This window comes from Lutra lutra, chromosome 11, assembly GCF_902655055.1.
Source record: "Lutra lutra chromosome 11, mLutLut1.2, whole genome shotgun sequence".
NCBI lineage: Eukaryota > Metazoa > Chordata > Mammalia > Carnivora > Mustelidae > Lutra > Lutra lutra.
The window spans coordinates 27,499,681-27,513,722 of record NC_062288.1 but is presented as its reverse complement, the minus strand read 5'-3'; the positions used below and the strand labels follow the sequence as shown (position 1 = coordinate 27,513,722).

The 14,042-nt window shown below is 34.4% G+C and overlaps 1 protein-coding gene across 5 annotated transcripts in view; it reads left to right on the top strand.

The window, feature by feature from the left end:
- PCLO (piccolo presynaptic cytomatrix protein) overlaps positions 1-14,042 on the top strand; it is a 414,175-nt gene that overhangs the window by 276,538 nt on the left and 123,595 nt on the right. For all 5 annotated transcript variants that reach the window (XM_047694735.1, XM_047694734.1, XM_047694733.1 and 2 more), the window contains exon 9: positions 6,370-6,460. In XM_047694735.1, coding sequence (XP_047550691.1) covers positions 6,370-6,460 — 91 coding nt within the window. The remainder of the gene's footprint in view (positions 1-6,369; positions 6,461-14,042) is intronic.

The window sequence follows — 14,042 nt, the reverse complement described above, 5'->3', positions numbered from 1 at the left end:
TTTTAGTGCTTTCCAATAGCAGTATGTTTGGGTATTAAGAAATAGCAAGTAAGGGGTGACCAAACCAAGTCAGCTGGGGACAGGGAAGGCTTCACTTTGGGAAAGAGGGGAACTTATATTTTAGAGTCTATTATATTTTACATATATATCTTTAGATTTTTATCATAAAAACTCAAACGAGGCTCTCTCTCTGCCTGCCTCTCTGCCTATTTGTGATTTCTGCCTGTCAAATAAATAAATAAAATCTTTAAAAAACCTCAAACTACGTACTAATAATATCTATTTATTTTTTTTAAGATTTACTTATTTTAGAGAGAGAGAGAGAGAGAGAGTGTGTGTGTGTGTGTGTGCCTGGAGTGGTTGGGGAGGGTGAAGGAGGGGAAGAGGGAGAGAGATAATCTCAAGCAGACTTCCAGCTGATCCACGGAGCCTCATGCAGGGCTCAATCTCACAACCCTGAGATCATGACCTGAGCTGAAATCAAGTCAGATGCTTAACTGACTGAGCCACCCAGGGTGCCCTAATAAATATCTATTTATAGGTGAAACTAAAACTTAGAGATGAATTTCACAGTTAGATAAATGTGATGTCAAAATTCATGGTCATATTCACTTTAGATCAAATGAAGTGGTGTTTGAGTGAATTTTGAAAGACACATAGGAGATCAAAGTTAGATAAATTGAGGGAGATTCCTCTGGTAAGCCCAGTGGCCTAAATCAGTTGCCCTAAGACATCAGATATTTGTAGGCTGTGTATCCATAAACTTTAAAATACCCATAGAAGAGAGAGTTGAGTTATTTCTTATATATTAATTCCTAAATAATCCTGTCTTATTAGTGATTCTCTGATATAGAAGACAACTCGGTTTTGAAAATCAAAAGTAAACCATATGAACTTACTGTGATTTACTTCAGTGTTTGTCACATTAAAGTGTGTAAGAGATGACTTTCATCACATGTAAGTGCCATTGAAAAGACAGTATCTATACTCAAATTTGATTTCTTTCCAAAGGAATTTCAGTTTTCATGGACAACTTTCAAGATTTTAAATAGAGTATCTTGGGAGCACCTGGGTGGCTCAGTCAGTCAAGGGACCAGCTCTTGACTTTGGCTCAGGTCATGATCTCAGGGTCCTGGGATGGAGCCCCACGCCAGATTCCAGTCTCAGTGAGGAGTCTGCTCTAGGATTCTTCCTCTCCCTCTGCCCCTCCCCTGCTCTGTCTCTTTCTCTCTTTAATTAATAAATAAATAAATAAAGAATTTCTTTATCTCAAAATTTTGTCCTGTAGTGGTTTTATACATGCTATCATATTTTCTAGAAATACTAGAATTATTTTCTATATGTTACAAATATTCTTTTCAGTTTTTGATATCTTTTAATAAGATTATAGTTTAGACCCATCTGCCACCCATCTCCCCTCTGATAAACATGGGGCGGATGGATCAAATAGGTGATGGAGATTAAGGAATGCACTTAGGATGAAAATTAATAAATAATGAAATATTTTTTGAAAAAAAATTTGGTTTAGGGCTGTGTTTACCTCTATATACATGTCCATATTCTTCTATTTCTTTGTACTTCATTTAAATGTATCAGACAATTGAATTAGACCTTTCTTAGATTACCTTATTATTAAAATTGTATTTATATCTGTAGTTCAGTCTCATCAATTAGATCAGCCTGATGAGCACGAAAAATTAATAAAATCATCCTGAACATGTTTATAAAATGTAAATTTACCTCTTTTTATCTATACTTACTAGAATAATCTGTCAGTTGAAAATAGCTTTCTTGAATGTATTTTACTGTAAGAATCCATCTTTATTGACTTGCTTTTTATATCTTACCTGTCTCATTTGTTTCTTTGAAGTTTATTTTTTCCCCACAAACCCATATTAAGTCAATGAAAGCACAAATCCTTTAAAGAAATCTTAATAAGATGAAATATGTAAATGGAAAGCTAGAAAATAGCTCCTGTTCAGTTACTTTATGACATTACTATTTCCATGGATATTTAGAATAGTCTTGCTCAACTAATTTATTCAACCAGTATTCTTGAAGGATACATTTTAACATAATCCGTTTCCACCTCAAAAAATATTTTCTGGAATTCTTTTGTATGTAGATGAAACATTAACGACCTTAATGGCACTTTTTTATTCTAGTTTTCTGTTATTAATATCTGCAGCTTTATGATTTTAATCTGCTGAGGATATAATCCATTGTATTTAAACAAAATATAGACCAATATAATGCCAAAATTAAGTAGAATATATTTAAGAATCATTCCATGAATTTCCTATTTTTAATAAAGTAGAAAATGTGAGGATCCTTGGTAGAATTATTTATAAATAAATGTAATAAAGTAATGTGTGACTTATTAAAAGTTATTTTTTACATTTATAAGGTTTTTACATTTTTTTACTTTGATAACTAACATACAGAAGAAAAAAAAAACAAACCTACTCATGCAGTTACCAAAACAGCAAATAGGCAGAATTATAAGGTAGTTATAAAGTGAACAACCATATAACCAACACACTGACCAAGAAAGGGAATATGCTTGCCCCAGATACCACGGTGTGCCCCTTCCAGATGGTAATCCTCAACCTCCTTTAGAAAAGTAACAAACACGGGGGCGCCTGGGTGGCTCAGTGGATGAAAGCCTCTGCCTTCAGCTCAGGTCATGGTCTCAGGGTCCAGGGAACGAGCCCTGCATCGGGCTCTCTGTTCAGTGGGGAGCCTGCTTCCTCCTCTCTCCCTGCCTGCCTCTCTGCCTGCTTGTTATCTCTGTCTATCAAATAAATAAATAAAATCTTTAAAAATATAAAAGTAACAAATATGCTAAATTCGTGACAATGATTTCTTTGTTTTTCTACATATAGTCTTTTCTAAACAAGCTACATAGAAGATGACATACATTTTGATTACATAAAGCTCAAAGTTCATGGGGTTTTTGCATTAATATTTATCTTCAGGTACTGTTTTTGTCATTAGTTCATCATAACTGTGTTCTGGTCTAGAAAGAATAGCAAAATGGCGTTCTCATTTTATTCACTTGTTTCATCTCTGGTCATCAAAAGGTAATATCAAGCTCTTGGTTCTAATAAACCCAGATGCTTTTATTAGGAAACTTACACATAACAAGAATTTATACTCATAAAGTGCCCTGGAGGGAAAAGTAATAAAACCAAATTGATTAATGCAAACATGAACTTATCTGCTTAAAAAATAACATATAAAAATATATGAGAAATAGAAAATGTTTTCTGAATTTTTCTTAGACCTAAAATCATATTATTATTTGAATATATACATTTGAATATATTATGAATCTATTTGAAAGGAAACAGATTTGCTTTATTCACTTCATTTATAAATAGGGCTAATAGCCTTTACAGGGTAATTATAAAGGCCAACACTTCTTGACTAGTACCGAATGCCTCCACATCCTGCACTAGAGCCCTTGCCTATTGCAATCTTCATGCAACTGTAATATTGAGGTAATTAAGCTCCGCTGAGAGAGCCATTCTTCCTCTCTGTTCTGAGCCTTTGGATGTCTTGTTCCCTTTCCCTGAACACTCTTTCTGCTCTCATCTCGGCTACTCTACTCATCATTTAGGACTCCATCTGCGTGCCTCATCTTACAAGAAAGTCTCTCATCCTAACACCACCACCTCCCACACAGCGGGGCAAGTGTTCTTCCTTTGTGCTCCAATAATATTGCATGCATTATGTCAAAGGCTATGAGCAACGAGAGAGCAGGGGCTCCCTACTCCATCCACCTATATGTAGTCCTATACAGTGCTTAGAACAATACATGGGACATAGGAAGGACACTCCCTCCTCTGCTTCTAGCATGCATGGTGTTTAGGAGAGGAAAAGGATGAATGTCCGTTTGAATCGAAGGTATGTTAACACAAGTGTTATTATTTCATAAGTATGATGGCTCAATTATTTATGAAAATATTTGTAGAGAAGAAGAATCCTTTTGGTGGCAGACATAAAGTTGATAGCTCTTTGGTGCAGAATCACCAAAAGACAGTAATATCAGAGAGGTGTGGGCACTACTTGACATCAGTCCTGCCATCGTTCTCCTCTTACTTGGCAGAAGCAACACTGACCCTGAAACTCCATCTGCTGGAGAACTCTTTGAACACTCACCTGCAAAGCTTAGAAAAAAGCTAAGATCCAACTAGTTCATACATGGAAGACAGATACCACTGCTTTCTACAGATTTTTGGTCGCTTTGATCATAATTATGGCAGCTTAATGCTTTTGATTTATGAAGTGAGCTCGTGATGCTAGCTATAGAAATTACAGGAGGTGCTGTGAGATGTTCTGAAAGCAACATTGTATGGAAAGAAAGATGCTAACATCCCTTCTGCTAACATCATACGTACAAATTAGAAGGTGGTAATGGGTAGCTGATAAAACTCTGCTGCAAAATTTGGAAAATCTTATGGCTATCCTCGACTGGGCAACAGATACACTTGAGCTTACATCACCTTCTGCCTAGTCTAGAGAATTGGAAAGAATAGCAATAATGAAAAATGCATTTTCTTATTGTTGACCAAGTGGGAAAAAAGTGACTTTTTAAGATTGTTGTCAAATAAAACATGAAGTTAAAGATACTCAAAATGAAATAATACCAATTTTGATTAGTTATCTACAGTACCAAAGGAAAGTTCAGTTATATCTAATAGTTGTAGAATTTTCACTGAACATGGTTTAAATTTCAGTTAAAAAAATTGAGATCTTTAAATGCAGATGAGAGGAGGGAGGAATAAAAGTGGAAGAAGGGAAATGGAGAAAAGATGAAGGGAGAGAAAGTGAAAGGGAAGAAAAAAGTAGACAGAGATAGATACTAACACAGAGGAAACAAGACAGGGAGAATCAAGGAAAAATGTATACACTCCTCTTGCCATGAATATAAATAAGTAAGGTTTTTGGTGGCTTACAAAGTTGTAGTGGTACAAATTATCTAGATGAACTGATTATACTGCCTATAATTTATTCACAATCTTGCAAACAACATTTTAGTTCTACTTTGAAGAGTTCAGATAATATCCCTGGACTCAACAGGATTCTGCTGTTGTTTGGGGAGTGTTTTCTGTTCATCAGAAACCTGATTATGCTTATTCTTTCCTGAAGAGAAGAAAAGCTACAGGCTATAATTTAAGCTTGCATTTCTCAATACATATTTTACTTTAAATATGTAGAATTCTAACAGTCTTATGGGTGGATTTACACATTAAAACCACACTAGTATTCAAGGAATCACAAGCCAACATCTCTTGGGTTCTAACTTCTATTTAATATTTTGGTTTAGCACTCTCACACACTTCTTAAACACATTCTGAAATAGGTAATATTGCATGTCTCGACTAAACTTTATTTTGTTTGTAATTATAGTCAAGTTTTTCTAAAGTGATGGGACACTTCCTACTAATAAAATCCTCTTAATGTAGATATGACTAAATATTTCACTATTTTTATCTCCTATTATTTCACAGATCTCATGTAAAAGCAAAGTACCATAAAATAGGAAACACAAGTTTGCATTCACTACTTTATTTTTGTTTCAGAAGTCTCATTTTGCCAGGGGGAAACAGAGATAATGCAATCTCTAGTAGTCTCATATTCAAGTCTCAATAATGAGAATTTGGATCACAGGCTTGCAACAATAGCTTTCAGGGTTGGTTCTTCTACCGGAAGGAATGTCAACAGTAAATGAGAAATAACTCCAGCCAGTAACACAGCTTTGAATAAAAGGAAGGCCTCAGAAAGAATTAGAATGAGCAAAGGCTTTCTTTATGTAGAACTAGCCTCAGCATCCAATGTACATTGACACTGCTGGTAGATACGCATAGCAAAAGCACAACTCCACAATAAAATCAAAGCAACACAAATATAAAGCAGTCCTATTAGAGTGATAAAGATGTATAGTATGAGGATTTTTTTTCTGCCTTTTCTCCTCTAGCACCACTTAATTGCTGAAAATTAGAAATAGCTGTCCATTCCAGAGCAAGAACAGAGACACACACATTTTCACATACATTGTCTAATACTGTCGTCTATGTACTACTATAGGTACAGACATTCTTCAGAACCTGTTAAGTGTGCCTATCAATTTCCCAAACACAGGAAATCAGTTTGCAAGAGTAATTAGTTAAAATGTGAAGATCATGAGGAAATCAGTAATATTAAAATGTAAAATGATTAAATTGTGATAATTTGAGAAGCTGGTAATATTTTTTTGTTTATTGATTGAATCAGTACACTTTAAAAAAGCAAATGTAAATCTGTATGTTGCATTTAAAGTGTCTTTAAACATTGATTGTTCACCTTATCATATGTGTATCTTAGATTATGCAGATGAATGGGAAGACTGTGCACTATATCTTTCCTCATGCAAGGATAAAAATAACAAGAGACTCGAAGGATCACACAGTTTCAGGTAAAGGAAATCAAATAATCTACTTTTTATTTTATTGTCAGATTGTGATATGTATTGGATTTCACTTTAGATGACTTATCAAATTTTAGAAAATACTACTTCTATATAAAAAATTGTGTTTTGGAGAATTTCAAAAAATAATTAGGCTATACTTTTGAAAATAAAAGACTTTAAGGGCATAGTCATTAATATGACAAATTACTAAGTGATACACATTTAGGTCATTTTTTCTTTAATTGCACTTTTAATACATACATGACATTATAATACTCCATAATTATTGTTCTGAACAATATAGCCGCTGGTTTTAGAACTATAAAACCTCATTACACAAGAAGTAGAGGTCTCTGATTCTTCTAAGGAATAAACCCTCCTATACCTTGTCAATTTGAATATTATCAATTATGCTGAGTTTTTGTCTGTTTACTTGTTTGTGTTCTTATGTGAACCAAAGCATCTGACCAGTTTCTAAAGCTTTTTATTTTGAAAAAATGTTAGATACCCAGAAAATTCTGGATTCCCCAGAAAGTAGTACAGTCGGTTCTTCTGCCCATCCTTGACTCAGTTTCCCTAGTGTTAACATCTATCTAATAACAATAAGATGATCAAAACTGGGAAGTGAACGTTAATGAATATGGTACTATTAAAACATCTGTAAGCCTTGGGGTGCCTCTCAATCAGTACAGCATGCAACTCCTGATCTCAGGGTTGTAGGTTCAAGCCCCAGTTTGGGTGTCGAGATTACTTAAAAGTAAAATCTTTAAAACACACACATGCACATCTACAAGCCTTATCTAGAGTTTTAGTTTCCCCAATTACCCACTAAATTCTTTTCTTTTTTCCTGGTCCAGGATCCAATCCAGATCTCATATTGCATTTAGTTGTCAACCCTCCTTGTGTCTGGTGTGATAGTTTCACAGTCTTTGTGTTTCATGATGTTGATGCTTTTGAAAGATAATGGAATGTTTATATTATAAATTTAAATTTTTTGTTTAGATCTTTGATACACAATATAAATTCTGTCAAAGTTAATGTCTTTTTGAAATATAAGTAGTACCTGTATTCTCATTCAAATATATTCCTTGTGTTTATAGACACTGTACATCAACAGAAAATATTCATAAATATACATGTCATATATATGTGTGTGTATATATACATGTGTATATATATACATATATATGAACATATATGTAGGTGAGTTATCTAACATGGTATATATGCTGGAGGGTTTTTTTTTCCTTCAAGGACTGATATAACAAAGGACAAAAATAGATAAGTTTTCAGTTTACTTGTTCTTGTTCTTTGCATATTTTAGACCATGGAGCATGAAGATGTGGAACAGGTTTTGCTTTGAGCAATTTTCCTCTATTTTTATAGAGAATGAATCGATTAGGAGTCTAATGTTGTTTTCCTTTTAAGATTGGGTAATTTTTCTCCTACCAAAGACAGATAATTTAAACTTTCATAGTTTTATTGCATGCACACTATATTTTAAGCACTGATGAAAATTCCAGGGGTGAATCTTAAAATCCATGGGCTCTCTGAGTTGGAATAAGTACAATGGAATAACTCTATGGAATAATTACTTCTACAAATTGTTTCAGTTCCCTCCAGCTCATAAAGCAAAACAACGTAGTACTTTCCAGCAATGCCATTGTTTTTTAGTACAAACAACAGAAATCTTACTAAATCATTAGAACTCTTTATCAATGTATCTATCTTTTAACTGTATTATTGCTTTTTACTGTGTTAGTCATCCCCTTCTTACTTTTCTTTTACAACTCATTATTTTAACTTGTTTTCTTTTATTAGGAAAAAATTTTTAAAATATAAGAAGGACAGAAATAAGAGCTATTGATATCTCATTATAAATATTTTAGCCTGAAAACTAAATTCAGCTTCCTCTGTATATAGATTTTACAAAATGAGAAACAAGAATCATTGTTTTGAGCAATATGTTTACTAGCATGCCCCTTTTTCTTTTGATATTTACCTAATACAAAAATAAAAATATTTTCCCTCATTATATTCCCCTGCATCATCTAATACTGAATATATTTTCCATGTGTCCTTGGATAGTATGATCTCCTAGTAAATTAAATGTTTTGAAACAATTCATGTTGTTTTCAAATAAGTCTTCAGTACCTCAAAGGGATTTAAATACATGTATATGCAAAGCTAGAGCGAGAAATGACTTCTTTGGCGAACAGTGTCTCGAAGGTCTAAGCTAATGGCAGGTAAACCCTGGCACAGAGCCTTTGTGTTCCTGACTGATCACTCTGTTGTTTGCCACTCAACCAAAAGCTTTTTTTCGCTTAACTGAACATTTGGTGACATTAGAGATTTATAATTGTTTTTTGGCTATGATTACCACTTTGATATTAACGTTTTTAATAAAAATTAAGGATTTTTTTAGAGATACATACTAAAATATTTACGGATGAAACAATATCTTACCTGGAATTTCTTCAAAATTAGTTGTATGGAGAATGGTGAAGGAATAGATGTAAAAAACTGAACATGATTTCGTAATGGTTGGAGTTGGATGGTTGACCACACTGGGTTTTATTATAGGCTTGCATTACTTTTTTATGTGTATGACACTTTCCAAAATAAAAAAATTAAGTTCTTGTTTGTTTTTCATATTTAGAGAAAATGAGCAGTGGACTGTAGCTTCATCAGTAGTGGAAAAGTTATCTAACCAAAAATTTAAATGCCTTTATAAACACGATGAGGATATAAGCAAGGAAAGAGTGAAGAATAAAATGTAGCATATCTGCCCTCACTAACAGAAGGTCTAGATGGTCATTAGTGCATTTTCATTTTGGTTATATAAACCCACTGAAAGTAGAAAAGCTATTTATCTTTTATGATAGTTTAATAAGCCATTCCAGGGGTACCTGGGTGGCTCAGTTGGTTAAGTGTCTGCCTTCCATTCAGGTCATGATCTCAGGGTCCGGCATCAAGCTCTGCATTGGCATTGGGCATTGGTATCTTAGACTGCCTATTCAGTGGGGAGCCTGCTTCTCCCTCTCTGCCCTTACCCCACTCGTGCTCTCTTTCTCTTGCTCTCAAATAAATAAAATCTCTTTTAAAAAAATAAACCATCCTAACAGGGTATAGCATTAAAATATTTTATAAGAATTATATGAAACAGGTATACCTCACAAAAAAATATATTTTTATTCTTTGGAATCAGAATAATTTCAAAATAGAAGACTGGAATAGAAATATGTGCGGTTTTTTTTAATTGTTTCTCCTGTGCGTTTCCCAGAGTTCAGACAGGAGATCCTCACGGTTTCCAAAATTCTTTCAGGGGGTCCACAAAGTCAAAAATATTTTCATAGTAAAATGGTAAGATAGCATTTGCCTTTTGCAACCTCATTTTCTTGTGAATATGCCCAGTAGAGTTCTTCGGAGGTTGCATGATGTGTGCCAACACAACACGTGGTACACAAAACAGATATGGGCATTTTTTTAAATTTATTTATTATTTTATTTTTTCAGTGTTCCAAAATTCATTGTTTATGTACCACACCCAGTGCTCCATGCAATACGTGCCCTCCTTAATGCCCACCACCAGGCTCACCCATCCCCCCAATCTCTTTCCCCTCCAAACCCTCAGATATGAGCATTTAGCTGTATTCCATTTAGCTCAGTATATTTTTTTTAAGATTTTATTTATTTATTTGACAGACAGAGATCACAAGTAGGCAGAGAAGCAGGCAGAGAGAGAGAGGAGGAAGCAGGCTCCCTGCTGAGCAGAGAGCCCAATGTGGGGCTCGATCCCAGGACCCTGGGACCATGACCCGAGCCGAAGGCAGAGGCTTTAACCCACTGAACCACCCAGGCGCCCCTAGCTCAGTATTTTTTTAAACTTAATTTTATTTTTTCAGTGTTCCAAGATTCATTGTTTATGCGCCACACCCAGGGCTCCATGCAATATGTGCCCTCCTTAATGCCTACCACCAGGCTCACCCATCCTCCCATCCCTCTCCCTTCCAAATCCCTCAGATATGAGCATTTAGCTATATTCCATTTAGCTCAATATTAAGTGGATTTGCAATAATGTAAAACAACACCACCCATTTTATAAGTATTTTATTTTTAAAATATAGTCATTTTTAAAAATATAATTACTTTAATATAGAATGATTTTATTTTAAATTCATGAGTAAATGTTTTAAATTCTCAGTTTTAATTTATGATAGAGAAAATAAATAGGCTTGTAATCCATATGAACAAAAGCTCTTTGAGGTCCTTGGTAATATTAAAGAGTATAAATGGTCCATTAAAACCAAAATGTTTGAGAACTATTACTCTAAGGATATGTGTAGACAATGTTAAGAAAATATAAATAAACTTTTTTCTTCCTATAAAAAGCTTTACAGCATAAAATGTATTTTGAAGCTGTTTTTATAACTCATATTGGGCAAATTTTTAATTTTTATTTGTTAATATTTATTTATTGAACACCCCTGATGTGATTTACATTGTGTTGATTGCTAGGATAATAGAATGAGCACACACATACCCTTGCCTACAGCTTGCTCGTAATTCAGTAGTAAAGTCTGAAATGTACGTAATTATTACAATAGAATTTTAGGAATAATTAAGATAAAGCCAAACATTATTGTTCATACCTATACATGTATATGAATAATTGTGTACCATTTACTTATGCACCACTATTTATATTTTTGTGATGTTCACAGAGAGAAATACATGAATACACTCTTCTTTTAAATGATCCATGATTTTTAGAAAATAGATCTTTTGACTATTAACTGAAAACTTCAAAGATGGACTTATAGGTGCTGATCAACAACTCTATAATGACTTTGAACGCCTTTATTCAACCAAACACAAGGTGGCATAGTGGGGAGAATAGTTGTGAATTTTAGCAGAAAGACCTGAGTTGGAGTTCAACTCTATTACATAGTTAAATTTTGAGAATAAATTTGCTTATCTGTACAATAAGACCGGCTCTATGTATCTCACATAATTGCAAATGAACTTAGCACAAAAGCCTATACTTACTATACCCTCAACGAATGTTATTTCCTCTTTTCTAGGAGAGAAATTAACAGGAAAAAAAAAGAGCAAAATGTAATGTTCAAGAAATGAGTCTGTTTCTTTTTTATTTCAAACCATCTTATGGCTCCAGAAACACAGCTGTTTCAAACAAGCCAAAGAAATTCTTCTAATTTCAAAAAAGATACTTGCTTATGTATAGTTCCATAATAGGCTGGCTACATCTGCAAGGCTAGAAAGACTAATTAGCAAGTGTAATAGGGAAGAACACTAAATATGTTTAGGTTCAAAAGACAGCAGAGTCTTCAGTGGAAATACTGGCTCATTTTCATTCTTCATTAGTCTACCATCTTTATGAGCTTTTAGAAATAGGAGACGAATGTAACAGATCTCATTGGCTCTGAGTTGGTAACAATACCATATATGGATAGCTCTTTGTTTATTATTTAAACCACTTTAATAAGGTATAATTTACATATCATAAATGTACACATTGCAAGTGTGTACAAATATATTATTTCTAGTAAATATGTGGAGTTGTGTGACCATCACCACAATCTTCTGTTAGAACATTTCAGTCATTACAACAGGTTCCCTTGAGTCTGCTAGCAATACCCACCCACCTTCAACATTCCTCTCCCAGCCACAGGTGAGAGATTTACTTTCAGTCTCTTAAGTTTGCTTTTTCTGGGCATTTCATATAAATGGAATTATTCAGTGTGCAGTTTTGTTGTCTAGCTCCTTCACTTACCAACATTTTCTGAAGTTTTCTCTTCTATCACATGTACCAGTAGATTGCTCTTTTTATTGCTAAGCAGTAGTCAATTATTTGAATATTCTACATTTTTTTATCATTGAATTTTCCCAGTTTTTAAATATATTTTTTAAAGATTTTATTTATTTATTTATTTGACAGAGAGAGAGAGAGACAGAAAGCACAAGCAGGCAGAGAGGCAGGCAGAGACAGAGAGAGAAGCAGGCTCCCCACCGAACAAGGATCCCGATGCGGGACTCAATCCCAGGATCCTGGGATCATGACCCGAGCCAAAGGCAGCAGCTTAACTGACAGAGCCATCCAGGCACCCCCCAGTTTTTAAATATTTACAAATCTGATGTAATAGAAAATTGGATGAAAATAAAGAAAAGCACCTCTCTTTCTGTTTAAAACACAATCTCAGTGGAATGTTTTTGAATATTCATAGCTGGTCACCTAGCAACCTCTAGCACTTCTTGTCTTTTCAGGTAGTAGTAAGAACCTTTTAAACAGAGTAATGAAAATAACCATGATAACTATATTAGATAACTCTTTAGTGGAAAGTATCTCCAGATATATATTAGAAGATAGAGGCTGTTATACTTTGTTGAATACTTTTCTTCACCAATAGCAAATTGATTCTTGATGAGAACAAGTTTAGACTGTAGTGCAAAAATAATCTGGACACCTGGATTTTATTTTTATGTCTAAAGTGACTGAGCAAATTCAGTAATTCTCTGAACTAATCAGTTTCTCAACTCTTCCCAAAACTTGTAATTATGACCATTATTATGCTACCAGGCTTGTGCGTCCTTTTTCTCTCTAGATTTGCCTACGAAGCTATAAGTGTTAATCCAGTTACATATTCATTTAACAGATACAGATGCAGTTCATATTTGTAATTCAAATGCAAAAACACAAAAATGACTAAAACCGTAATACTAAAAAAGTAACAATTTCTTCTTTGTCATGTTGGTTAAAGATATAAGATGGCATAAACATTTATGCATCAGTAGAAAAATAAAAATTATATTAGACAAAAACTCATATCAAGTAATCAATATAATTAATCCCAGCTACTGATTAGATGGTACAGTATGATTTGTGGCTGGCCAAGCCAGAAACATTTCCTCTCCTCTGTCTTGACCGAGAATTGCTAGTTCCCAACACATTTCTTCTGTCTTGATGGTTTCTTCCTTTAGTGGCCTAATTGCAGTACCTCCCATCACTCTCCTCTCTGCCAGTGAACAGGGACAGGAAGTGCTGGATGTGCTGCCCTTAAACCCATCCCCTCTGATTCCAAACCAGATGCACTGGAGCTAACCAGCCTAGCTTGTCACTTATTTGGAGCAAGAGTGTGGGCTTCTCTTTACCTTTGCCATATTATTAGGTATTGCCTTGAGCCCTTAACTTCTTTTTTTTTTTTTTAAGATTTTATTTATTTATTTGTCATAGAGAGAGAAGCGAGAGTGAGCACAGGCAGACAGAGTGGCAGGCAGAGGCAGAGGGAGAAGCAGGCTCCCTGCCAAGCAAAGAGCCCAATGTGGGACTCGATCCCAGGACGCTAGGATCATGACCTGAGCCGAAGGCAGCTGCTTAACCAACTGAGCCACCCAGGCGTCCCAGAGCCCTTAACTTCTTAAAGCCTCATTTTTCTCATGTATAAACCCGGGGTAGGGGGGGGTGCTTTGGTTTTTTTCTTCTTTTAACATCCAAAGAGATAATGTAATTTTTAAGGCATTTTCTAAGAATAGAATACAAAGCAATACAATTATATTATTTTACCACTCA